A 27,375-nucleotide genomic window follows, 5' to 3' on the forward strand; every position below is an offset into this window, starting at 1 on the left:
ATTACATTAACGGAGGAAGGAGAGGGAAGTTAAAAGGCCACTAACACATTGGGCCAGATTACTCAGTTCTCTTCTGTGACCAGTTAATCCTCTCTCATTGTCTAATATATGGGCTCAAGACGGTGACTGAAGTGTGCAGATGTTTAAAAAGTGGCCTTGCTGCTGGGAACACCCACGTCTCTGCATATTGTGCAAATCTCAGCCAAGCGGCACTCAAGTTGGGCTAGTTAAACTCACACCAATGATCACTTTTCAGGGGTGATCGTCTGGGGCCATGAAAACTTCAGAATTCCATGAGACATTATCTATTCAACCCCTGCCTGTAATTCAGACCTGGTTTCTTTTCGCATCTTCCCCTCTCATTCTGACAAAGATACTAGCCTCAGTACCTCTTCCACCCTTTTTGTCCATAGGTCCCCCCACACCTTCATCTACACTGCCCCTTCTTCTTGGAGCTCCCCCCCAAAACCTGTTTGCCAGGCCAGCTCCCCTAGCCACATTCAGTCCCTCCTAAAACTCATGAATGCTGCACAGTCAACAATAAGTAGAAGGAATGAACTGGACCCTCTAAATATGTACATGCTTTACCAAGTAATCATGTGATCTTGCTGTCCCCCTTGTCATTTCCTTCCCCTCCCCTGGTGTGTGTCTATCCCTTACTAGTAGTGGCGTGTGCAGCCAAGGCTATGCTTTTCTGGGCAGCGACTGTGTTGTAACTAGCACACTTCTGGGCACTTGGAAAAATAATGAAAGTCTAAATAAGAAATCCTCTAGGAAGAGTCAAAGTGTCTATAAATACTATAGATTTTTCTACTAAATTCTATAGGACTTTTCCAATAAGGGTGGCAGACAGAATAGCTGATCCTGTGCTAGTGCACTGTCCCTCCTAAAGGGACATGAAAGATGTCGCCATACCAAACCCCTTATCCTACTCCTCCATCTTGCTGCACCTATGTGAGCAGTCTGCACCATTCCCAGTAATAGCTCAGCATGCATGCTCAGCAGCTCTAGAAGAGACTGAGTTCAAAGCACAGTCTGCTGCTAAGCAAACAGACTCTTCTTCATGGAGGCTTGGCCTCATGCCATGTTTGCAGGTTTGTTGTTGTTCAGTTATTTTTCAGTTATTGGTAAGCAAAAAAAATCTATCTTTTAAACTTCAAGAATGTATTTTGCTTCCACTTTCCCATTGTTCAAAAATGGCTAAAAGGATTCATTTCACATTTTTAAAAATAAATAAATCTAAAGTTCAGTTCCAAAAAGAGCTGAGACTGAACAGAGTCTGAGTCTTAGAGAAAATTCTTTTCACAAAGATATGAGCATGAGAAGACAAGGTGTTTGAATGGAGTGCCAGATGTCAGTCCACCTGTAGCATTGTGGCTACAAGAGCTAACAGAAGCACAGTTTAAAAGACAGAATATAAATTACCTAAAAAGAAGGGGTGGGTGGGGTTAAGTCATAAAACTAAGAGTCATGTGACCCACTGGCTCATCCACAGACTGTATGTATGGCAGGGGCATTTAAGCATTCAATAGTAGGCTACCAATTTTAGGTGCCCAATTTTAAAAATCTAAGTGACAAACTGGGTGTCCAAAATTGTGGCACCCATAATTAATAATGTAAAAGTTGGTCTTAATATTTCTGAGCCTTTGAGATGAGTGGGAAACTGTCTGCTGACCTTAACTGGCTTTGGATCAAGTCTCATGTATAGGTTTCCCATCTATAAAGTAAGGATCATGCTTACCTAACCCCCTGGCATCTGGTAGGGTGAAATTCATTGCTGAATGTAGAGCACTTGGCAGGTGCTATCAAAATGCAAAGTATTTCTATCAAAACAAGCCCCTGTGTAGTTTTTTTTTTTAAATTTATTTACACATCAAGAAGTTCAGTAGAGTGCATTTTTTAATTAAGAGCTAAATGGTGGCTTTGTCACCGTTCCCAGACAAGGAGCAGCATGTTGTTGCACTGTCCTAGGAAGCAGATTGTGACTCACTGATTAACAGTCTGCCTCCCAGTTTTCCCCAGCTCCAGCCATGTGCTAGGCCTATACCTGCCACTGTATAATCCCCAAGCATGTTAGTGTAGCAGAGCTGACCAGTGCATGGGGGAGGGGGGAGAGACCAAGACCCCACACCCCATATGGGGGCAGGAATGTAGAAGCTCTATGGAGCCAGCTCCCCCACCCTGAAGATACCCACAATATATGCAGCCAACATATGGGAATAAATGGTCATATTCTCCTGCACAGACCCAAAGGATGGGCCATGATTGTCCTAAATTAAGGACATAGGATAGTAATATTTTTAATTGAGTTACACCGGGGATTTCCCTACACCCTTGAATTTCCCCAACCCCTCCCCCCCGCAGTTTTGTGAACTAGTTACATGCGGTGTTGCCAAATTAGTGATGGTTTGGACATTTGAATTGAAATTGAAACATTAATACATGCTTAAAAAGCATATAAAGTGTATGATAAAATACATGTATCTGAAAAAGTGTAATAGATTTGAAAAGTATGAATATAGACTAGCTTCCTTCTACAGCTGTTGTTTTTATGACAATGTCAGTGCATTCATTTCGGTGATGTTGGCCAACCTAATAATTTCAAATTATGATTTGTAAGCAAAGTCTAAATGAGCTCTCCCTGACAGCTAGTGATGAGCTGGGGATGGGAGGTGGGGGAAGGCTTCAAGACCAGATTATGTTTACATTCAAACCTAATCTACCTAGGTATCCAGCAAATGGAGCTTTCTTCCCCATGTGATAGATTTTGGCTGGGGTTGGGTTACAAATCACTTAAATGCAGCGGGTAGGGGTAATGAAATGTTATTCTTATTGTAGGAGTACGGGGTAGTAGAACTGTACTTACCCTGTGCTGATTGAGGGCATCAAGAGAGCGTGAGGACAGGTGTTTTGCTTGATGGTCTGCCTAAGTCACAAGTACTATTTGACTTGCTCCTCTCCACTGTTTAAAGACAGAGCTGATTAGGCTCCATAGATAGTCTTTTGTTCTGTTAAGTGATCACTGCAACAGAAATCACTGATAATCAGGTCTAAGTGCTTAGATCTGCTGTGGGACAGTGTTTCTGTGGAAGAAATGGCCCAGTCTGCACTAGCAGCGAGGTTCCCACACTGAGAACTCAGATGAAATCGCTGAGAGCTGGGTGGAACCTCAAGAGACCAACTCGCAAAGGTCACAGTGGCAGCAGTGGCACAGTGGCACAGGGCCATTGGCAACAGAGTGATGGAGTGAACGGTGGCACAACGAACAACAGTGGCCAGAGTGAACAGTGAGCAGCTGGAGGAACGAGCAAGATGCCTTCTTGCCCCTCACCTGTCAGGTGAACTCATGTGAAAGCACCTCTGAACTCTTAGTCTCCACTGATCAAGGACAACACCGGTGAGTGAAGATTCTCTGCACCTTGAAGTATTTAAACCGTGATTTGAGGACTTCAATGATTCAGACACAGGGTTGATACAGGAGTGGATGGATGAGATTCGGTGGCCTGCATTGTGCAGGAGGTCAAACTAGGTGATCATAATGGTCCCTTCTGACTTTAAAGTCTATTATTCAATGAGTGTTAATGAGGCTGTTAAGAATGCTGGAGAAACAACACAGTTCATGCGAACAAACATGGCAGTGGCATAATACTTTCTATATAAGCAAGAGATACCACACACTACAAACTGGAGGCCAATGTTAAGTGCATTGCCACTTGGTCATCCTGAAGTTGAACACTGGCTCCGAACAGACCAGCAAATGCTCACTATCTTTCTGCAAGAAACTCAACTGACTGTCTAGAAGCATGTAGTGCAATAGTGAAAGACTCAACAGTTGAAAAAGTGAAGAACTCTCTCACCACATTCAAAAAATTTGCATGCATGGCTGATAAATGCACTGATGCAAATGGGCATCAAGTATTAAGTCACAGTGTACATTATCTTGATGTTGTTGGTAGGCCAGTAGATGCATTTCTAGATGTTCAAGTTATAGAAGATACATCAGCTGCATCTGTGACAACTCACGTCTTAGAAGAGTTAAATGCTTGTCAGTTGGACCCCAGAGGGTTTTCCCAGATTGGACTAATTTGAACTTCAGTCCCAGGGTATTTTCTATATTTTCCTAGATATTCAGTCTTTTTGGACTCTTGCTGAAAAAAAGACTATAATGAAGACATTACATTTATAGCTTTTTTAATGTCTTTTGAAGAGTCTGCATCATGTACTAGTTCTAGTTGGAGTAGATGGCCTCTGCAGTGTGTATAGGAGAGATTAGGGTTACACTTTTCTCTGAGCAAAGCTTGTACTCGACCATGTCTTCCAGAGAAGTTTGCAGCTCCATCAAATGCATTCAGGAAGTTCATTAACAGAGTTGTGCAAAATTAGAACAAGAAACCAAGAAGGATGTAGATGTAGTACTTCGTAGAAGGCTTGAGCAGGCAACTTTAATTTGTCTGATGATTTTAAAACATGAGTTAAATCTAATAAAATGATCATGAAGCATTTCAGTTTTTACTATGGTGCCATACAGCCCACCTTCACCCTCACGGTCTCACCCCTCATCGGCCCCGAACCCTTCCGCTGCAAGTTTGACACCCCCCCAATTTCAGTTCCTGGGGAAAACACTGAGTTACACATTGATTTACGTAATTTGCCATATGAAAACTTTCACAAAACCTTTAATCCCAAATCTCTAAATTTCCTACAGATCTCAGGATTCTAAACCATGGTTCCCAGAGGAGTTCCTTAAACACAGTGCACTCGAACGACCACCAAACCCATGCCAAAAAAAAAATCCCAAGACACAAAGAGATCTCTTCTGTTCTGTAATACTGTCAGCTCAGACTCCAACAAGTGAGGCAGAGCACAAGCCATAATCTTAAAGAGTTATCCTAAAGCTTTGCCATGAGAACTGAGCCATTGCTGCTCTTTTGCACATATGTATTTAATGACATTGTCAGAGAAATCACAAAAATGCTGTGTCAAAATGCTCTTCCTTTTTTTGTTCAATCTTTGGTCACCAGAACCAAAGCTTAGATCAGTCACCTTATTAGAGGACATGAACTTACTGGTTAATTTCCTTCTTCTCTTTTCAAATGCACCCCAGACAGCAACATCTAGAACAGACTGTGCACCAAGAGAATCAATCTGCTGTCTTTTGCCTTACCCACACCCAGTGCTATTTAATAGTAGTAGTAATAATTTGCACCTCGCAAGCCCCTTCCTTACGGAGATCTAAAGGGCTTTCGAGAAATTATTTAAGTTTCCCATCACTCTTATGAGGTAGGTATTAACATCTGTGTTTTACAGAAGGTCGAAATCAAGTCACAAAGATACAAAAGGGCTTGCCCAAAGTCATATGCAATGTTGTTGTCACCATGATGGTCCTAGGATATTAGAGAGACAAGGCGGGTGAGATAATTTTGCAAGGTCATACAACAAGTCAGTAGCAGACTCAGAAATCGAATCCATGATTCTCAATTTCTAGGCCTGCATCTAGAACACTAGACATTTTCTATATGTATTACATGGCAATCCTGACCACGGTGATACAGACCCACCATGCCCTGAAGAGTTTACAGTGGGCCTCTAGTGAGATGCCCCGGGCTCCCAGCTGCGCCTGAGAGGGCTGAGCAACTGATGCCGCCAGAGTGGGCGGAGCCACCACCGCCAGTTCCCGCCCCCCAGATGTCCCGGGGCGGGACAGGAAGTATAAAAGCCCAGCCCCAGCACTCACTCGGAGGCCAGCCGCCGAACAGACCAGACGCGGGTGGCCGAGCTCCCACATGGCCTGAGCTTCCCCATGCTCAGTATCCTGACGGGCTGCCTGAGCTTCCCTGTGCCTGGTATCCTGAGGAGGACTGGCCGAACCTGCCCCGTTCCTGGTGTCCTGAGGAGGACTGGTTTGGCTCCGGGAGAGCCTGAACCGATGTCAGTGTGTTGCAGCCAGGATCCCCACTGACAGCAGCGTGCCTTTGCCGCTGTTAGGGCTCCGGGCAGGAACGCAGTGGAGTGGGAGGGCCTGCGTTCCCCCTGCCACCCTGCCAAGGTGGCAGACTCCCCTTCTCACTGGCCTGAGGAGGCCTTCTTTATAGACTTCCTCGTTGAACTGCTTAGTGCCCCGCCCTGACCTAGGGCCTGGGCTTTATAAACTATTTGTTTGCTCAGCCCCCTGCTGAAGGAGCTGAGCCCTGGACTGCCTAGTGCCCCGCCCTGACCCAGGGCCTGGGCTTTATAGACTATTTGCTTGCTCAGCCCTCTGCTGAAGGAGCTGAGCCCTGAACTACTTAGTGCCCTGCCCTGACCCAGGGCTGGGGCTTTATAGACTACTTGTTTGCTCAGCCCCTGCTGAAGAAGCTGAGCTCTGAACTGCTTGGCACCCCGCCCTGCCCCAGGGCCTGGGCTTAGAGACTGTTAGTTGGCCCTACCCCTGCTGAGGGGTCTGAACCCTGACCTATTTTGCCATCTGCAGTGAGGCGCCCTGGCTCCCAGCAGTTCCTGAGAGGGCCGAGCCCCAACGCCGGACGTTTACAGGGCCATAACAAGGAATTAGACCAGGTTTTGCTACTTGAGCAAAGGAAGAAAGCACATACAGTTCCCTTTCTCACTTATCCCCTTGTCTAGCTGACTACACCTCCCTTTTGGAGAGGACAAAACATGGGCCTGTGCCTAGATACTGTACTGGGTGTGTGTAAGTGTGTGTGTAAGAGAGATTTATATGAAATAAGAAAGACAAGGTGAAATAAGGCTAATATATTCCAAACTTGGGTGGCTAAAGTTAGACACCCGAGACTATATTCAGGCACTGGATGAAGTGGTTTGATTTCCAGAGGTACTGTGCGCTTACAACTCCCACTGACTTCACTGAGGCTCTGATTCAGGAAATCACTACACAAATGTTTAAGTCCATCCCAATTCAGGAAAGCAGTCAAACATGTGCTTAAATCCCATTGCACTGATTTAATGTTAAACATGTGCTCAAGTGTTGCCCTGAAAAGACAGGTTTGTTGGTTTTTTTAACTGAGGTTTTGAGAACTGAACACTCAAGCACCTTGGATCATCAGAACAGTTATTTTCGTTGTCACTCCACTTTAAAAACATTAGCCTAGATATTTAATTGACATTGTCAGTAAAATAATCTGCCTAGAATAGCGTTTGATTGCATCAATTACAATGCAGCTGTCTCGAGTTATGTACATTATTTAAAGATATTAGTGTTTATGGGAGATATGCTTGTGCATGGGGAGTTAGGTTTACATATCCGGGTAGAGAATCTTAGGATATAACTCATTGTTAGCAGGAACAATTAAACCTTAACATATGCCAAGTTATGGAATTATAGCTAAACAGATTCGTTAAGAAGAGGTGGAGGGAGATGAATGCAAATAGAACAAAAAAGTAATGAAGATGCAAACTGTAAAGTAAAAGGGTGTGATTTCCCCATCTCCACTCCAGCACCTTTTTGCTGGATAGAAAGGCCAGAGAAGCATGAAAACCTCTGTTCCAGCTACAGAAGAATTGCTCTGATGCAAGCACAGAGAAGACAGCCATAAAGCTGTCTCCTAACCTCCCTGCACAAGCCCTGGCACAGGGGGTATGGTTTTGCGGGGTGCACAGCACACAGATATGTGGAGTTTCTGGAGAGCATTATGGCCCAAAGCCTGCTCTCACTTAGACAGTAAGGTTACCAGGTGTCCGGTTTTCGACCTGAACACCCGGTCGAAAAGGGACCCTGACAGCTCCGGTCAGCACCACTAACCAGGCCGTTAAAAGTCCGGTCAGCAGCACAGCGGGGCTAAGGCTCCTTGCCTGCTGTGGCTCCATGCAGTTCCCAGATGCAGCGGCATGTCTCCTCTCTGACTCCTATGTGTAGGGGCAGCCAGAGGGCTCCGCACGCTGCCCCGCCCCAAGCGCTGGCTCTACAGCTGCGGGAGCGGCGCCTGCAGACGGGGCATCATGCAGAGCCGCCTGGCCACACCTCCACATAGGAGCCGGAGTGTGGACGTGCTGCTGCTTCCAGGAGCCACCTGGGGTAAGCACCGCCCGGAGCCTGCACCCGACTCTCTCCCGCAATCTAACCCCCTAACCCAGTCCTGATCCCCTCCGCCCTCCGAACTCCTCAGTCCCAGCCTGGAGCACCCTCCTACACACCAAGCCTCTCATCCCCAGCCCCATCCCAGAGTCTGCACCCCCACCCAGAGCCCTTGCCCCCCCACACACACACCTTAACCCCCTGCCTCAGCCTGGAGCCTCCTCCTGCACCCCAAATCCCTCATCCATGGCCCCACACCAGAGCCCTCACCCCCAGCTGGAGCCCTCACCCCCTCCCACACCCCAACCCCCTGCCCCAGCCCGGTGAAAATAAGTGAGTGAGTGAGGGTGGGGAGATCTAGTGACAGAGGGAAGGGGGATGGAGTGAGCAGGAGGCAGGGCCTTGGAGAAGGGGCAGGGCAGGGGGCAGGACTAGGGTGTTTGGTTTTGGGTGCATAAAAAATTGTCAACCCTATTAGACACGAGTGTGCAAAGGTAGCTTAAAACTATGTCTGCTAGGCTGCGCCTCCTAAAGCAACGGCACAGATTCTCACCTAAACAGTATTCTCTTTCTTAAGCTTTTTTAGCATGATGACATGGGAGTTTGTGCATGTAGCTGGTTTCACAGTTTATGAAGTTTTCCATAACATATTTTATCAAATTTTCTATACTTGACTGTTCCTTTCCTTAGTAACATCTCAGAGAGGGTTGCTGAAAATATACTTATTTTATTGCCTGTAATAGAATGAAACAGAAGTGATATTGTCATTTGTGGCCAATGTGGAAGTATTATACAGGGAGTGTGAAAGCAATATTACTCCAGCCATTTGAATTATAAGTAGGGTTTTCTCCAGTGTCTCTTAAAGCGGGAGCTAGTTTTGAGATGTAGTCTCAGATTTACTTGGCCATGCATAACACTTAGGTGCAAGAGTGAATTTGCAAGTCTTGCATCTAGGGCAAGTGGAGAGTATGAACCAAATTCAGCTCTGCTGCACACAAAGGCAGATCCTACTGAAGACTCTAGAACACACACCCATTGTGCCAGGGCTGAATTGGACTCTGAGTCAGCTGAATCAGAGCTTTTTGTAATAAAACTCATAACGAGGTGAGTTTTTGCCAGGTTACAGAATCCAAAAGGCCCAGGCTTAGCCTGAATTGTTAGTACTCCCAGTCTAGTAGTGGATGAAAACTATGCGAGACTTGGTGGTTTGGCATAATTTAAATCCCAAAATAGGGTAAAATTTACTGTTTTCATCCATATTTTTATTTAAAGTTTTAGGTTGAGGTCAAGGGGATCTGAGCTCTCTGAAACCAAAACAAGGTTCAGATGAACTAGAGAAAGGCTTGAAATAAAATCCCAGATCTAAATTTCAAACTCTGGATGTGACTCAGAGCCAAATCCATCCAAATCCACATTTTAGGCCTGCCTTCTTGTTGTTGTTGTTGAAGTATTGCAGTTTTTGGATGACTAACTTGCCGTACCTTAAAGTGACCTGCTGAGCATCTGTTTTCTGAAAATCAGGCTCCTTTCAGGTGTCTGAAGATGGGCAGCCAAAAATCACTAATCTTTGCAAATGGTGTATATTTTATAATGGACTGAACAAAAACCCAGACCCAGACCATCCTCCCTTGAAATTTGAGGTGTTAGAAATGTGGATGTAGTTCGATCGATGCTCTTCAATCTGTAGACTAGTATTGGGGGATAGCCGTGTTAGTCTGTATCCACAAAAACAACAAGGAGTCTGGTGGCACCTTAAAGACAAACAGATTTATTTGAGCATAAGCTTTCGTACATCTGAAGAAGTGGGTTTTTTTACCCATGAAAGCTTATGCCCAAATAAATCTGTTCTTCTTTAAGGTGCCACTGGACTCCTTGTAGTTTTTATCTGTAGACTAATCCCTCCCATCCAGTCAGAGTGATGTTGATTTTAAAGTAACATAAACGGCCTGCATTAGCAATGCTATTACTGAAGTGCTGTGATATTTATTTTTAAACACACTGTTGTTGCTGTACAAATAGCTAAAGAAGCTCAATAAAACCAGAAAAACAGCAACAACTTATTGATACAAATAATGACAAAGTTGAGGCATGTAAACCTGGTGAAAGTAAATCGGTGAGCATGCAGGCAGAGGGCAGCAGTGAAAGCTCCCAGAGTCAACGTGTCTCAGTCAACTACCCTAAAAATGTAAGTCAACGTATATTAAGTTGACTTACAGCCACCGCAGTAATTACTGCAGTGGTGCATGTCCACACTACCCTCCTTGGGTTGGTGGTACACGTTCTCACCAGAAGCACTAAAGGGGGCAGTATAGAGAGCCAAGAGCCCAGGCTCTCAGCTCCTTTGGCAGCTTACTGCCAGCAGCCCTGCTGCCCCACAGGTTCATGGACTCTCAGCAGGCTGCCCCCCACTCAGCTCCTTGTTCCCCTCCAGGAGTGGGGGGAAGCTGCCCAAGGCTTCTAACCTCCCCATTCCATGCCGGGGGAAAATCCTCCTGGGGCTTCTGGCCCCCGGGAAGTGGGGTCCAGCTGCCCCAGCTTCTTGCCCCCCCCCCACTCTATCAGCTCCTCACTGGTTGCTGGGCAGCCCTGTCAATTTCACAGCTCCCAGCCAGGAGTGGGACCCATTCTTGCCCTAGTTCCCAGCCAGGAGCGGGGTCCAGCTGCCCAGCTCTCCAGGGAAGCGGAAGACAGCTGGGCTCTAGCTGCCCAGCTTTCTTGTTGACAAGAGTGCTAACTGCGGATGCAAGTAACACAGTATCTACACAGACACTGCATTACCCTAACTACACCACCATAAGCCCTATGCCTTTTGTGGAGGTGAAATTATTATGTCAGTGTAGCAGGGCACTTGCATCGGCAGGACAAGTGTAGACACTAACATGATTAGATTGTCATAAACTGCCTTATGTAGACCTAACTGTGTAGTGTAGACCAGGCCACAGACTCAATGCCTGCCAGAGTGTTGAGACACTGTAGGCCAGTCATCCCTACTGAAGCCTTTTACAATTTGAAGCATGCACACCCTTTGCCCCATTCAGTGGAGAAAGAGAGGTTGCCCTACCCTGTCTCCTTTGAAGTGCAAGCTGGAAGGAAGGACAGACCGGAACTACTCTCATGCAAGGGTTTGAAGTTGTTGAAGTTTCTTGAAACCAATTCCTCCCCTCCCACTAAATCCTTTTTGCAAAGCCACATAGACCTAGTCCCAGTCTTCATTGTTTAACTGAAACTGACCTGCTCCAAAAAGTGTCATTTTCTTTTATAAATTCATTCAGCAAACCTGATGGTTTTTTCAGTTTAGCATATCGTCACACTTTATCAGCCAAAGCTGTAAAAAAGCACAGCGAGTTTATAACACTAATGGTTTCACACTGAATTTTCACAGTATGAATATTTACTAGTAATGAACTATAAAAATGGACCTAACTATTAAACTCTTTAAATGAAGCTCTTCAATATTAGGACATGTATGAAAATATTTAGAGTTGATGACTTAATGATATGGCGTTTGAGGGATAAATATACTAATGCTTTTGGCTGTCTAGTTTGAAAGTACCGTCTTCTTACATTTTGCCTGCGTGTTCCACTGCCCCCAATAAATTAATTTGTGTTTGCTAATTGTCTCATAGTGCCATTAGCATATCAAATGTTAAGGAAGTATCGAGAGACCCATTTGCTTAGAAATGAGTTAAAGCAAGAGAACCATCCATAAACATAATCAGTCCTATCAAAACAAAAAGCCATTGGGTGATGAGAGACACTCAGTTCCCTTGGTTGTTAGGTTGTAATGAAATGCCTGTTTACCTTGCCTGCAATGTGAGACTCTCTCAGTCTCTCCTGTTGAAGCTGTTCCACTGTGGATAAATAATTAAAAGTCATTGGAGCAGGGGGACTGGATGCTGGGTCTCCCACATCCTGGATGAGTGCTCTAGCCACTATGCTATAGAGTCACTCATGTTTGTGCACTCTCCCTCTGGCCCAAATGCCCCTAAGTATTTATCCATAATTCAACAGCTTCAACGGAGGCTTAGGGGGCCCGCCACCCATCAGAATGCCCCTGAAAGGTAGATCACTGTTCAACTCCTCATCAGATGTAGGGGGAACTTGAACCAAGTGTCTCCCATATCCCAGGTGAATACCCTAGCCATTGGCTACAAGTTACAAAGGAGGTCATCCTCCTCCTCTACCTCCCTCCCTTTCCTCCACTGTTTTGTCTGAACTCACCTGAGGGGCCAGATCCAGTAGGCAGCCTCAGAGCAGGCCTAACCAATCCCGTGAGTTCGGTAGCTGAACGCTCATCTTCCCCTGGTTTGTGACAGGTGACCGGATGCCTAGAGCGATGCCTAGAGAACATGCCCAGAGGCAGAAGCCCAGGCGCCTAAGGAACTATTTACTGCAAAAACATAGGTGCCAAATAAGTTTAAGTACTTACAGAGTTCAGCAGGAGTTTTGTGAATCACAGTGGAGCCTAGAACTGGGACTTGGATGCATAGACCCAGACGTAGGCACCTAAGTACTTTGTGAATCTAAGTTTCCCTGACTGAAAGTAACATTATCCTCCATCTCATATGGGATTTAACTGAAACCATTGGATAAGGGCTACAGTGTGCCTTTTGGCACAGCTGCAAGCAAGGGGGACAGTTGGGGCAACACCCCAGACTGAGCCTCTTTTGACCTGAGACAACCCCTCAGAACCACAATCCCTTCCCTGCATCACACCTGCCTTGGCAGAGGTTGGGGTAGTGATTTTGCTGCAGGCCTATACCAACCATAAGTTACGATACCCTGTTGGCCGCCACACTGAAGTCCATCAGTGAGACACTAGCATGAGTAAGGCTGGCAAAACGGGCCTCACAATCAGTGAGCAGCAGATCCTGGGTTATAATCGGCTCCTGGGCCCATACTCAGATTGACTCTTTCCATTTTTGGATCAGTTTCCCCTTCTTGCTTAGAAAAACAAACAAGGTAGGGGATTTCTCCTTGCAGGGTTCTTCACATGTCATTTGAACCCGCAAAGACCCCCAGTTTCCCTTGCTTAAAACTATCTCTATGCTCACCCTCAAACTCCCAAACTATTGCTGCTATTCCTCCAGGCCAAGAGCACTGTACTTCCTTTTAAGCCTCTCACTGGGAACCTTAACAACTGGAAACCAAGTGTGTCACTGCCAAGTAATGTCCCAAGAGGAGCTGAACTTGCTGATACACCTCACTGTTCTCCTCCCATATCAGGCTGGATTGAGAAACACTGGCCCCATGTTCAGGTCTCCCCCATGATAGGGAGCATTACGACTAAGCCACTTGTTGAGCTCCAGAAAGTTTTTCCCAGTTAAACAGTGCCATATGTTCTGTAACATTGGAAATAACTCAGCTATCTAAATAGTGCTCAATAAAGCAGACTATTACTGTGAACCAAACAAAGCATCTAAAAATCAATTAGAACACTAATTGCACTACGTACCATGGTGGAATGTCTTCAATTTCTCTCTGCTGTTATGTGTAGATATGAATTATAAAAATATTTTACATACAATCCCAGCCAAAAAAACTTATGTTAAGATGCAGCTGAAGTTGAGAGTTCATATCTATAATATAAGGATGAAGAACATTATATGCATGTGGTAATTATCCCAAAAATGAGCATTATGAACCTAGGAAATTAGTTAAACCTAAAAGAAATCCAAACATGTTCAGGTATGAAAATGGACAGTTAAGGCACCCAGACAATCTTTACTCTGCCCTGTAGTGACACTATGCAATAACCATTCAAACAGAATTAATTCTTATTAGTGTTTGCGATCCCACCTTACATTAACTGATTTATTGCCATGTTTTTTCCTCATTGTGTCACTCCATTTCTAGGGTTTTTTCTGCTTTGTTTTGTTTTACAAAAACAAAATTGTTCAGCAATAGAGCTGGATAAGACAGAATAAGATGCCTTTTGCTAAAATAAATGTTAAGTAACAAGAGGCTTAACCAAAAGATTCCTTCTTTTGATGTTAACATTTTATATAATGGAGAGAAGCATTACAAAAATAAATGGTTTGCTTATAAATGGAGCTTTGTTAACCTGTTTACTTTAGCATGCATTGATATAATAGAGATTTTAATTTATATGACAGAAGAAGATGTTTCTAGATCAAAAGCTGCTGAAAGGGGTTTGATACCTATAATCATCCATTAAACTGTGATAGCATGTTTAATACAGTACATTGCATTTCATGCACTGACCTTTCTCATAAAAACTGTTGTACAAGGATCATATACAAGATGGCCTTTTGGGAAAAAATTGTGGCAATTTACATTCAAGATACCATGGTGTGATAACACGTTCAGTGAGGTTTGTAATTTCTAGAGAAAAGGAAGGAGAACATCATATAATCAACAGAATGAAACTACATTTCTAATACTCACAACATTTATCTGTGCTGGGACTCAGGCTTTGTCTATGCTACCAAGTTTTGTCGACTACACTTATATTGACATTGAAAAGTTGACTTAATAAGAAATCAGAAAAGCTTGTTCACACTAGCCCTCTCTGGCAACAGATGATGTCCACATTGGGGACACCATCATTGACCGTGTGAGCAATGCATTGTAGGTACATATCCCCCAGTGAAGGGTGAGAACTTCTGTTTGTGGGAAGGTGGAGTGGGTCATGATGCATCTTGGGACCTAACTAAATGTCCCATGATGCATTGCTTTGTCCCCCAGCACTCCCTGGGCTTCCAGCTTCCTTTTGTGGCATTTTTGCAATGGCCCTTCTCTGCTGTGCACCCCAGCATCTTTGTGAGAAGGGATGGATCCTGCACTGCTCTACTATATGCTCTGTTAAGCGTCAAGAGACATTGTGCACAGCAGTGCAGTGAATTGTGAAATCACTGACAGAAGACGACTTACAGGCATCTGACCTATTTATTTTTATATGTATATATATGTGGAAGATATACCTATCTCATCGAACAAGAAGGGACCTTGAAAATCATTGGGACCAGTCCCATGCCTTCACTAGCAGGACCAGGAACTATCCCTGGCAGGTTGTTCCGCCCCAATCCCTAAATGGCCCCCTCAAAGATTGAACTCATGACCCTGGGTTTAGCAGGCCAATACTCAAATCACTGAGCTATCCCTCCCCCGTCATGCTGTATGAAATGGATAGCAGCAACTTTACATTGCTTTTGACATTCACAGAGCAACTGCATAGGGTAGACTGTCACTTTTGGGCTAGGGAAACAAGCTCTGAATGGTGGGATCGCATCATCACAATCTCACTGTTTTGTTGCCAAAAGGTAGTTTTAGGCGACAAAACTTGGTAGTGTAGACAAAACCTAAGATTCAGTTGTGTGTTGATTACCTTGATGCCTTTGGGAGTCAGTGACTTTTTTTCTGCATCTACTTGCGTGGAATTATTACTTGAAAAAGCACCCCAGAGGCATTTTCCACCCCTTCTCAGAACATTCTACCTAGCAGCTCCTGCTGTTCACACTGGCACTTGTCACCGGCAAAACTTTTGTCTTTCAGGTGGGAGAGTGGGGAAGTTAACACCTCTGAAAGACAAAAAGTGTTGTTCAATTGCCAGCATGTTGACATAGCCTTAGAGGCACGTCTGTAATGACACAGCCATGTTGCTAAAAGTCGTGCAGTGTAGCTGCTGTCTGCCAACAAAAAACTTCCACCCCCAATGATCGGGGTTAGCTTTGTCGGCAGGAGAGCACTGTGGTCGTTCAATTGTAGGGTGACCAGCTGTCCCGATTTTATAGGGATAGTGCCAATATTTGCAGCTTATTCTTATATAGGCTCCTATTACCCATGACCCACTGTCCTGATTTTTCACACTTGCTGTCTGGTCACCCTATTCAATTGTCAGTATAGGCATAGCCGTAGATAACTGCATTATCTCTGCAGTTTACTGAGGATTGATGGATTCATAGAGTTTAAGGGCAGAAGAAACAATTAGATCATCTAGTCTGACATCCTGCAATACATAGACCATTAAATTTCACCCAGTCATCCCTGTATGTAGCCCAGTAACTTATGTTTGGCTAAAGCATGTCTTCTAGAAAGGCAGCGAATCTTGACCTGAAGACATCAAGAGATGGAGAATCCACCAACTCCTTCGGTAGTTTGTACTAATGGTTATTCACCTTCTCTGTCAAGTTAGACATTAGGAACAAATTTTTAAATGTGTCCATCTTTAACTTCCAATCACAGGTTCTTGTTATGCCTTTCTCTGCTAGATTAAAAAGCCTTTTATTACCTGCTATTGTGTACCCATGAAAGTACCTCTAAATCATAATCAAGTCCAATCTTTTTTTGATAATAAATAGTTTGAGCTTTTAAAGTCTCGCTGTACAGCAGGTTTTTTTTTCCAGCCCTCCAATAACTTTGGACGATTGAAGTTAATTTCAAATAATAGCAACACAAGACAAACCTTGAACCTCATTAGCAAAACTGAAGCTGCATTCAGCCCTCTAGTTGTTTTAAAATAGACCAGTTATGAAGGAGAATTACTGGAAATTAATTCCAACTACAACTGCATGAACATCATGAGAAAGATTCTTTATTAAATTTAAGACTGTGATAACCGATTTGTTTCACTCTTTTCAACTCAACCTTCATAATGCCTCAGAACACACGGTGGAGAGGAAATGAAGAGAATTTCATTGCTGAATATGTGAAAAACAGGCCTTATTTACATAGAGGTCATACTGAAGTCATAGAGATGAGAATCAGCCTATCAGCATGATTTTACCAGTTTTAGGGACCAGTGTGGAAAGAGAATGAATAACCTGCTAGCAGAAAATATGCAACAAGCTTTGATCCTTTGTATATCTATAGCATAATTTCTGAATATAATTGTAATACCCTAACTATGTCATGTGTTCAGGCAAACCACTTTTGAAAAGAGATTGAAAGAAGGCTACAAGCCCTGATTTGGATAAAACTTATGTGCTTGGTCTTGTTATTAGTCTAAGCATATGGGAAGCATAATTCACCAGCCATATTATGGAAAGTGCTAATCTGTCAGGAAAGTGCTATTCTGTCAGTGCACAGAAACATGCATATTATCCATAACATCAAATACAAAATTAAGATTCTATAACAGCACACATTACTTGTCATTGGCATCCTCATTAGCCGACATCTGTGTTTACAACTGCTTAGGCATCGAGAATGATCAGCAGGGATCAAGTGGAAGAGACCTTCATTACTCTTTGCTTTGGTTACAGATGATCTCCTGAAAGACACCCCTTTCCCACTAAATGCCACTGGAGTCATGGATCCATTTTCCTTCCAAATCTGGCTGAATGATCATCGTGGAGAAATAAATCAGAAGAAATCCTTGACCATGTTTGGAGACAACTTTGAGACAGAGGTAGAAGCTTTTATTTTTGTCAAGAGACATGGAAAAATGTTCAAAACCACAAATGGCAGTCAGGTACCCAACTCCCATTGGACATCACTGGGAATTAGGCGACCATTTCCATATCTGTTTTGATAATTCCCCCCACCTTTTTCTTATGTAAAATTAATAAGTAGCAAAATGCTATAAAAATTGTTCATTATACCCCATTCATTTCAGATAATATTCTTGGCACTGAGGCCAACTTTGATTTGTTAATCATGTGATTTCTCTCTTTAATCATAAAATAGGAGAGGATAAGGGACTGGTTGATTCAGGGGATCAGCAATGGAAGAGCCTTTCACGTCTCCATCACTAGTTCAAATGCAGTCCCACTTGAGAGTAAAGTTGTTAGCATCTGGTGTCTGTTCAACATACACAGTCCTCTACAAAGTGTGTAGAAAGTAACATGTCTTCCCTGGATTACTTAGAATCACACTCAGAAATATGAGACAGTTCCAGTGACAGAAGGCATGGAAGCGCTGTCAGAGAGATCAGTGCAAACAGAAGGAATAATAAGGCTTTGGAGGAGGAAAAGGAGGACACGGAGGGCCTGATCTGCATCCCTTTGAAGTCAATGGGAAAAATTCTATTGACTTCAACAGGCTTTGGATCAGGCCCCATGTGGCAGGAAGAGAGGGTGTTTGTTCCAAGAGTAGGAGGTGGCAAGAATAAAGATGCAAAGCTGAGAGAGGGAGGAGGCAAAAGAAACAGATAATTAAGGATATGGAGGAGCATAAGGAGTGGCAGGTGTGATCACTTCTCCTTTTATCGGTAGGTATCTTTAAGAGATTAGCAAATGTAACGTGAATTCCAACAGTGTACGTAAAATAATCTCGCATTCTACAAACACTTCCCCTAAAAATAAAATGTTTTACATACTGTAGGAAGATTCACATATACTTCAGTCCCTGGGATAAAATCCATGACCTTTCCCCCATTTTATGTTTTAGGCTGTAGTTTATGGAGAAGGAGTAAGTGAAGGAAGCAAAAAGAATTCTGATATCTGGATATGGCAGCTGGTAAGTGACATGCTTACGGACTAAGTGTGGGTTTGTATTTAGATCTGGAACAGCTCACTCTGTGAGAAAACTTCCTAGCCATGGGCAAGAAAAAAAATATTTTTGATTCCTTCTCTAAGACGACTCTCTAGCCCAGGAACCACCTGTGAGTTAATTTTAAACCAACAGTCACTCATCAGTGCTTGAAAAGTAACCCTTCTTCCTCCCCATCCCATGGTGGAATGGCCGGGGGTCATTAGCATCCCTCACCACATCCTGGATAGGGGTTAGATTCCTTCCAGCATCCTTCCCCTAGATCCATGGAGGACATACCATGGGCTGCAGGAATCTCTCTTCTACTGTCCCTCCCTGGCCCTACAGAGCACTTGACCTAGTTTTACACATGGACTTTTGTCCTTCCCATGGAGGAATCAGGTAGGGCTCTGAAGTTGATTTGCGTGGTTGTCTACTTAAAAGTGAAATAGTAGAGCCTCTCAGGCTCAGCAGTCCTTAATTTAGAGCAGGGATCATTAGACAGAAACTAACCTAAAGGATCCCAAAAACAAAGTAGAGAAGATTTGCAGCCCAGCAGAAAAGAGAACAGAAGAAAAAGTTCCCATTTATATAAGTCAGGCAGGCTGCCAGATAGTCCCACTAGTTCCTGTTCTGTTTAAATTTGCAGGGACTGACCATGAAATGCTAATTTTAAACAAAAAAAAAACCCCTCCAAAGGGACTTGTGTGTTCTGCTGGTAGAAGATACAGCAGACAAGACCTTGTTAATGCTGGCAAGAGTCTGGCATCTCAAAGTATCACTGTCTGACAGGATAGTGATGAGTCCATTTCAGTATACATGGGTTCCTATCAGTAATTTCTGTCAGCTCTCCATTGACTTGTGAACTGCTTTTCAAATCTCAAAAAAGAAGCTTGAAAAATACTCCAGGGGTCTAGCCCTGTGATTTTCAGGGAGGCATATCGATCAGCTGGCTGTTAGGTTAGCTGCAATGAATCAGCTATGGGGAACTGGAGGAACTATGAAATGTGAAGCTTTGTTTTTAACGTTGCTAACTCTCAGGCAGGGAAGATCTGCTAAAGTTTAAACAAAGGCCACACAGGATGGAGCAGTTTTCAAGCGTTATTTCTGTGGAAATGTTAGATTTTCCTTTTTTCTTTCTGCCAGGGACAGCACATGAAGAATTAAAAGCCAACTACTTGTTCTTGTCTTTCAGGAAGGCACATCTGTTGTTACTATGGATGGTAAAACACTGAGTCTAGCTGCTGATGACAGCCTGCTCATCCCTGCCCCGTCTAGGTGAGTGCAGAACAATGGTTCTATGCATGGTTTTGGCAACAGAAGCCCCAATTCCATACTGGTATGCACAGGAGACCTGTGAACATGCCTATTTGAGCAAGGTAGCTGCACAAAACTTCTAGCAAATAGACTCATTCACTACCTGCTAGGGTGTGTGTCAACTGTCACATCAGAATATAGCCCCAATGAATATAGTATCAGCATAGGCAATATTACTCAAACAAAGGGATGTTGAGGAGGAAATGTCATGGCGCTGACAGATCAGTCTAGATCCCCTCTTGAGGAGTCAGGGAGAGAAAATAGCTCTCACTAAAAGCATTGGAACAACCAGAAAAGGCCGTGTGTACAGGTAAGGTGGTGGGGCGCCAGAGCCCATATCCCTCAGAAGGGGACTTCCTGAGCACGATACCAGATCTAACTGGTGTATATGAGCACCTCCTATCTAGATGCCAGTTCAGGAGCACAGCTTTCTCCCATGTGCATTATCCTGGTGAGGAAAGGGGATCATGGCGTGGCCATCCCTAAGTAGGCTGCTGATAGAGAAGCCATTTGCAAAGGAGAGTTGGTGAGAAGTTTTCCAGTGGAAAATGGAACATATTTTAGTTGGAAGAATGTCATTTTCCTGCCAACTCTTGTGAAAAGTGACACAAGCACCCAGCAGAGAAAGCACTCCACTTCGAAAAATAAAGGATAATGCATGCACATTGGTAGGTGCAGCTGGGTATAGGAAGATGATAGTGATGACTTTTTCTTTCCTATGGAGGAACACTAGCCCAAGAAAAATATTTCTGATGCTGGATCTACTATATTAATATCCCATAACACTAAAAACCTTGTCTGAAGACTTGAAACCATCTAATTGTGCACAGAACTATAAAGTCAGGCCACTTATCTAGTGAGCTTAGTAATCTTTTTAATACATTTTAAATAGGATTTAATACAGAGTCACTGTGATAGATGTAACTTCTTATAGTGTTTTGGGTGGAAGTGGCCGCCATGTTAATAGAATTATAGATTTTTGGCTCAATTAACGACATTGAACGTGATTTTTGTGTGTATATACTCTGCTGTTATCTAAGTATTTCACTAAATACTCTGCCAGAGGGCCCCATACCCCCTTTACTTTGTTTTATAACAAGTGCTACACAGCATATTGCTACCCTTTGACATATGCCATCTATTTGATTAAATATTTTCCCAGTAGTGTATGAGCTCGTTCTATTGTCTTTATATTGTAACCTAAAAAATATTTTAGTGTCATGCAGATTTTTTTTTAAATAGTAACTATAATTTCTTACATTTATAGAAATATGAGGTAGCAAAATGTTGTTAGAGCCTCTATTTCATCTCTTTACAAACTCAGGATTGTTCTGGCTTTGAAATCATTTTGCTTCGACCCTATAAAACATGCTGTTTTCCATGACTACTGTTGGCCTCATTTTGTTTGTTAATAAAGCAGAGCAAAATCTAAAGTGGCCGCTTTTAATTTTGTCCTGACAATACAGTGCTGTCTCCAAACTATTCTCTATAAACATGTGATTCTTACACTCACTCACTCCTCCCTCTACTGTTCCCTCCTATGGTTTTTGAACCCACTTGTCTTACATTAGCCCCTGATCCTGCAATCTGATCAATGAGAGTGGGTCCATTTAGAATCCAATTGAAGTCAGTGGGATTAAGCCTGGCTGAAAAGGTCCACCCAGGCAGATCATATTGTATTAGGACCTTTAATTGTAGTCTCTTTGGGGCAGAGGTTCTCTGACTATGCATATGGACTGCATTTAGCACACCGGGCCATGATCTTGACTGTGGCCTCTGATCAATACTGTAATATTTTAAATACATTCAATATGTAAGTATACAAGTAAGAGAGATGGCCCTAAACCACAATACAAGATGCAAACATTCCTGAACTTTTAGGTGTTTGAAATCCTGGTTCAGATCTGGACTTTTTTAACTAAATTCAGTGCTCAGTGGAGTTACTCTGCTGCTACCCTTATGTAACAAAGCAGAATGTAGTCTTTTACCTACTTGAATATTTCATCTGGCTTAATTTGTGTCTTGCTTCCTAAACTCACTTTTGACCTCTCTTCTATCAGTGTCTGTGAAGAGTAACTCCTCTGAAGTCAATGGAATTACACCAGCATGAGAACAGCATAAGTGTGATCAGAACTAGGCCCCATTATTCTCCCCTGCATTACAAATATGTTAATATTTACATTATTTGATATCTCTCTCTGTATTTTTGAAGGTATCACTGGAAGAGAGAGGAAGGATGCATTGCTCTTTACATTACTCAAGACCCAATACGCAAAAGACCCTATGCCTAATTTCTGGGAACGTAAAGTAAACATTGATGGTCAAAAACTTTATCCCACATAGATAATTTTAAAGATGTTGCTGACAGGGCTGCTCAGAAACTGAATTACATGTCTAATAAAAAGGTTACAATGAAATTTTGGTTTCAAGCAATAGATCCAATTAAATGTAAAGCATGTATACTATATGCTGCATGATAAACTGACAACTATGAGCTATTTGCTTAAAACTCAGAAGACTCATTATTCCAAAAGAAATGTGAAACTGATTTAAGTAAAGCAGCCAAAATGTACACTTGATTTTGAAAGCTGAAGCTAGACAAATTCATCCTGGAAATAAGATGTACCTTTTTAACAGTGAGAGTAATGAACCATTGGAACACGTACCCAGGGTTGTGATGGATTCCCCATCACTGGCAATTTTTAAATCCAGGGTAGATGTTTTTTCTATAAGATTGGTGCTAGGAATTTGAGGGAAGTTCTATGGCCTGTGTTATACAAGAGCTGAGACTAGGTGATCACAGTGGTCCCTTCTGGCCCTGGAACCTATGAATCCCAATTACAGCAAATTAAGGACTTTTCCAAGTAGGAGTTTCTTCTAGTAGCTCAAGGACTTCATATGAGTAACGGTTCCCCACAGTGAGTCATGAGTGTGGCCCAGTGACTACATTAAAGGATTTAGCACTAGACCATACCTTTAAGTTACAATCATTTTGTGAGCTCACTGGTGCATGTGGGAGATATGCAGCTGTCACATACACAGTCCTGTACAGACCACTGCAGTGGGGTGGAAATGGGGCCGTCACCCAGTCCCCACTCGCCATTTTGCAGCATAAGAAGGGGCTGGTCCTAGGGGCTCCCCTAACACCCTTTCAGAGACTGCAGTTGTAGCTGACCCTTGATGTTCATGTTTTCAAGTAAATTAAAAGAGATCATAAAGATAACAGTACAGCTTGACCAGAGCCTATGCAAATCTGGTGGGGAACATACCATGCATATCAAGTAATACAATACTGTATGTTGTACGAAGTATGTATATCAACTGATATTGTGGCAATAGAACTCTAAAGCACACAGCTAGGCCTGGTTTTAGTTCTCCAAATGCCAAAATCTCATTTTAAGGTGACCAGCTATTCTTTCGGAAACCTGAAAGCGATACCCCCTGCTACTTCCCACTTGATTTTAACTTTGGAAATATCGGGCATGACAAGTGGTTTTCACTGGTTTCCTCTGGGGTCTCAAAGATTTTACATGAGCCTGCATATTGGATCCTTTTACAACTGAAACATTGAAAAACAAGTTAGTGAGAAAGGTGGTGTTATCAAATCTTAACATTTGTATGTTTGTGAAAGTCTAAAATTACTGTAGCTTGAATTTTTGCAATTATACTAATAATGTAAATTAAAAACAGACTGTTCCTGCCTATAGAGTTTCAGTATTTCTGCCTACCACCTACAGTGCTTATTAAACTGAGCGGTTATATCTCTTTTATGCTATTATTCATTCCTTTGGGGAGAAGATGTCAGATGGAATGACTAACCTTAACTTCTGGGAAAGGCTCACTCTAGAAGCTTTTCCATTAGAGTGCAGCAGAACCTAACTAATTCCCACTCACAGCTGGGAGATCCATTGTGAATAACTGAATTTAACTAATTAGGGTCCAGTCCTGCTGTGCTTGCACATGTGAGTAACTTTACCACATGAATAGTTCCATTAAATTCATTGGAATTACTCATGTGACTAAAGTTATTCACATGGTTAAGCGCCTGCAGGACTATCTCCTCAGTGAGTAAGGGACAACTTCTGCTCTCACTGAGGTCAATGGGAGTTTTGGCACTGTCTTCAGACAGGTTTTACCCATAAGGTGTTGAGCATTGTAGTCAGCAGGAGCAGAGGGTGCTCAGCACCTGGCAGGATCAGGACTTGAGTGATCAAACAAGTAAAGCAAGATAATAAAATATGCTTGGGCCTGCTCAAGCCTGGGAGAAAGATTAAGCCCTGTATATACCTTTTTAGATATTGTAATGTTTTCAATAATTTTCATTATAGTGTTTAAAAGTATATAAGGAAGTTATTGCTGTCTTTTATATCAACAATGGAGCCAGATCCTCCACTGATGCAAATTAGTATAACTTTATTGAAGTCTGTGGAGTTATGCCATTTATACCAGTTGTCCAGTTAAGTCTTAATATATAAGTAAATGTGTTAAAATGTGGAAACAATTAGAAAGGATGCTGACTAGCAAGATTCTACTATACATCAGCATATGACCGTAACAGCCTGGTCCCACTAAGCAACCACTGTGATAAAAAGGAGTAATCTCAGGTACAATAAGGAAGTCATGAGTACTCACCAACGTTTTCCAGTCTATTGGAACAGGCACAGTGAGAAAATCTTCAGTGGGAGAAGCATACGATTGGCCCCAGTGAAATTAAAGTGCAGTACAATTTGAACCAATAAAAAAGAAATCATTCTCTATGCAACATGCAGAATTCACTGATAAATAGTGGAGCCTGATTTTAAAAAGCACTGGCTAATTTTATCATTAAGAACATGTTTACTTGAGCTATGACTGGGTTAAGAGTAACCAAACCTCATGTTTCAGTGCATAAACTGGTCACTTGTAAAGGATCAGGAAAGAAGTCTTCCTCCTTGAGCAACAATTCAAGCATTGGTGAATGTTACTGCTTCCTCTGAAGCAGGGGTAGTCAATAGGTGGACGGTGGGCCAAATTTGGACCACCAGATGCCTTTGAATGGGCCCCAAAACCTTTTTATTTACTACTTATTTTTTCATTTTCTTCTTCTCTGAAGTGTGGACCTTGACTATACCTTGACCAAGAAATTTGGACCTTGACAAAAAAAAATAATTGACTCTCCCTGGGTTCTGAAGTGCCAGGTTGCAGGCCCTACCTGAAGTAGGATATCAGACCAGTCGGCCCAGTGTTCAGAAAATCTGCACTGTGGCAGAACCTTTGTCCTCTTCCACACTAAGAGTGGTAGGTTTGCTCACACATGGTTAATAGGTCTTACTCTTAGGCTATGTCTACACTAGAGAGCTTACAGCAGCACAGCTGTACCAATGCAGCTGCACTGCTGTAAGAGCTCTCATGTAGCTGCTCTATGCCAGCAGGAGAGAGCTCTCCCGTCGACATAATTAAACCACCCCCAACGAGTGGCAGCAAATATATTGGCGGAAGAAGCTCTCTCACCGACATAGCACTGTCCACACTGGTGCTTATGTTGGTGTAAATTATGTCGCTTGGGAGTGTGTGTGTTTTTTTTCACACGCTTGAGCGACATAAGTTACAGGCGTAAGTGGTAGAGAAGACATGGCCTAAATGTTGTATAGTGGAAGAAGTAGCCTCCCATTTTATAGAGTTAAAAATGCTCGTTGTACAGTGCTTTCAGCTCCCCACCCACACTCGCTTTATGGAACAGATGCATAGAAATCAACTTTCCCATTCACATTCGCATAAAGAGAGAAACTGAGTTATCTATGCATTTTAAGAAGGTTCCTACAAAACATTGAAGTGTTCATAAGAGCTTATACTTCCTACATGGATTTTTTTCTGGGGTTTTTGTGGCTACCAACCTAGACTGCATTTGAAGGAACAAATTCAAATTAGTTCCAGTTGTTAAGATTGTCAATCATGGTTTATTTCTAATTGATGACACAAATAGTGGTGGAACTATTCCTTAGCAGCACAACTTTCAAAATAAGAGCTGGTCAGACTCGAAGTAAAACAGAGCTGATGCATAAGCTGACTTGACTTAAAAGCAGTAACTAAAGAGTGAGTTAAATTTCACACTATATCTCAGAAACAAAGACAGGGCTGCAAAGACAGAGTGCAACCAAGCTAGCTAGTGGAAGTACAAACAGCTACTCCATCAAAGACATTCAGCAAGTCTAAAGGCACAATCCAAAACACACACAGAAGTCAATAGCAAGGCTTCCACTGATTTCGTTGAGTTTTTGATGGAGGCCTGACTCAAAGTTAGAAAAGGATTCAACATGGAACATCAGGGTTGGAAGGGACCTCAGGAAGTCATCTAATCCAGCCCCCTACTCAAAGCAGACCAATACCCAGACAGATTTTTACCCCATCCCTAAATGGCCCCCTCAATGTTTGAACTGATGACCCTGGGTTTAGCAGGCCAATGCTCAAACCACTGAGCTATCCCTCCCCCCGTATTGTACTTGAGTCTGCTACAGGGGTGGCTCTAGACATTTCACCACCCCAAGCATGGCGGCATGCCACAGGGGGGGCTCTGCCGGTCGCGCGGCTCCGGTGAACCTCCCGCAGGCATGCCTGCGGAGGGTCCGCGGGTCCCGCAGCTCCACCGAAGCCGCGGGACCCGCGGACCCTCCGCAGGCACGCCTGTGGGAGGTCCACTGGAGCCACAGGACCAGCGGACCCTCAGCAGGCATACCGCCGAAGGCGACCAGCAGAGCGCTCCCCGCAGCATGCCACCCCAAGCACGTGCTTGGCTTGCTGGGGCCTGGAGCCACCCCTGGCCTGCCAGGTGCTAAACAGCCTCAACTTCCATTGTAATCCTTGTGAGGACATGTAGCACTTCACAGGAACTCTCAGCACCTTTGCAGAATCAAGCACTGAAATAACAAATTTCAGAGCAGCAGCCTTGTTAGTCTGTGCCAACTCTAAGAGGCTAATTAATTAAGAGAAAAAAAACTTTTGTAGTGATAATCAAGATAACCCATTAGAGTTGGTAGCACAACTCCCAACTTTTCATGTTCTCTTTATGTGTATATCTCTATCTATCTTTCATCTGATAAAGTGGGCTATAGCCCATGAAAGCTTATGCTCAAATAAATGTGTTAGCCTCTAAGGTGCCACAAGTACTCCTGTTCTTTCTGTGAAAGCAATGTTGTACTTTGGTTACGGCAAAAGGCTGAGAGTCAGGACTCAGGAGAGCTTGGCTCTGTTCCTATTCTGTGACCAATTGAGGGGCATAACCTTGATTTTGTAAGTGCAGGTACTCAACCCATACTGGAGTGGCCCCTGGTGCATTTCTGAATAAAATTCTGTCCACCTTGCAGTGTGACCCCAAATGTACAGTGCACGGGAGGTCAAAAGTGTGGGAGCACCATTCCCCCATGTTCCTGCTTACAGAAAGATGCTATATTAATGTAAAGTATTACCACCATCATTCAGAAACAGCTAGTACCTGGTTTGGAGTTGCGATGAAAAATTTGAGGCTATTCTCAGTATATCTCAGTAAAATGGAATGATTGGAATGGTATAGTTCTCATCCAGAGCAATAATGCATTCATTCAGATGCTGGATTTAAAAATAGT

The 27,375-nt window shown here is 43.2% G+C and overlaps 1 protein-coding gene across 1 annotated transcript in view; it reads left to right on the top strand.

Annotated features, from left to right (window-relative positions):
• Positions 1 to 23,530, top strand: part of HAAO (3-hydroxyanthranilate 3,4-dioxygenase) — a 61,635-nt gene extending 38,105 nt beyond the window's left edge. Inside the window, exons 7-10 of the mRNA XM_050951943.1 lie at positions 17,254 to 17,399; positions 18,380 to 18,448; positions 19,656 to 19,738; positions 21,990 to 23,530. Coding sequence (XP_050807900.1) covers positions 17,254 to 17,399; positions 18,380 to 18,448; positions 19,656 to 19,738; positions 21,990 to 22,068 — 377 coding nt within the window. The 3' untranslated portion in view covers positions 22,069 to 23,530. The remainder of the gene's footprint in view (positions 1 to 17,253; positions 17,400 to 18,379; positions 18,449 to 19,655; positions 19,739 to 21,989) is intronic.
• The last annotated feature ends 3,845 nt before the right edge of the window (positions 23,531 to 27,375 follow it).

The sequence above is a fragment of the Gopherus flavomarginatus genome, chromosome 4 (assembly GCF_025201925.1).
Source record: "Gopherus flavomarginatus isolate rGopFla2 chromosome 4, rGopFla2.mat.asm, whole genome shotgun sequence".
Classification (NCBI taxonomy): domain Eukaryota; kingdom Metazoa; phylum Chordata; order Testudines; family Testudinidae; genus Gopherus; species Gopherus flavomarginatus.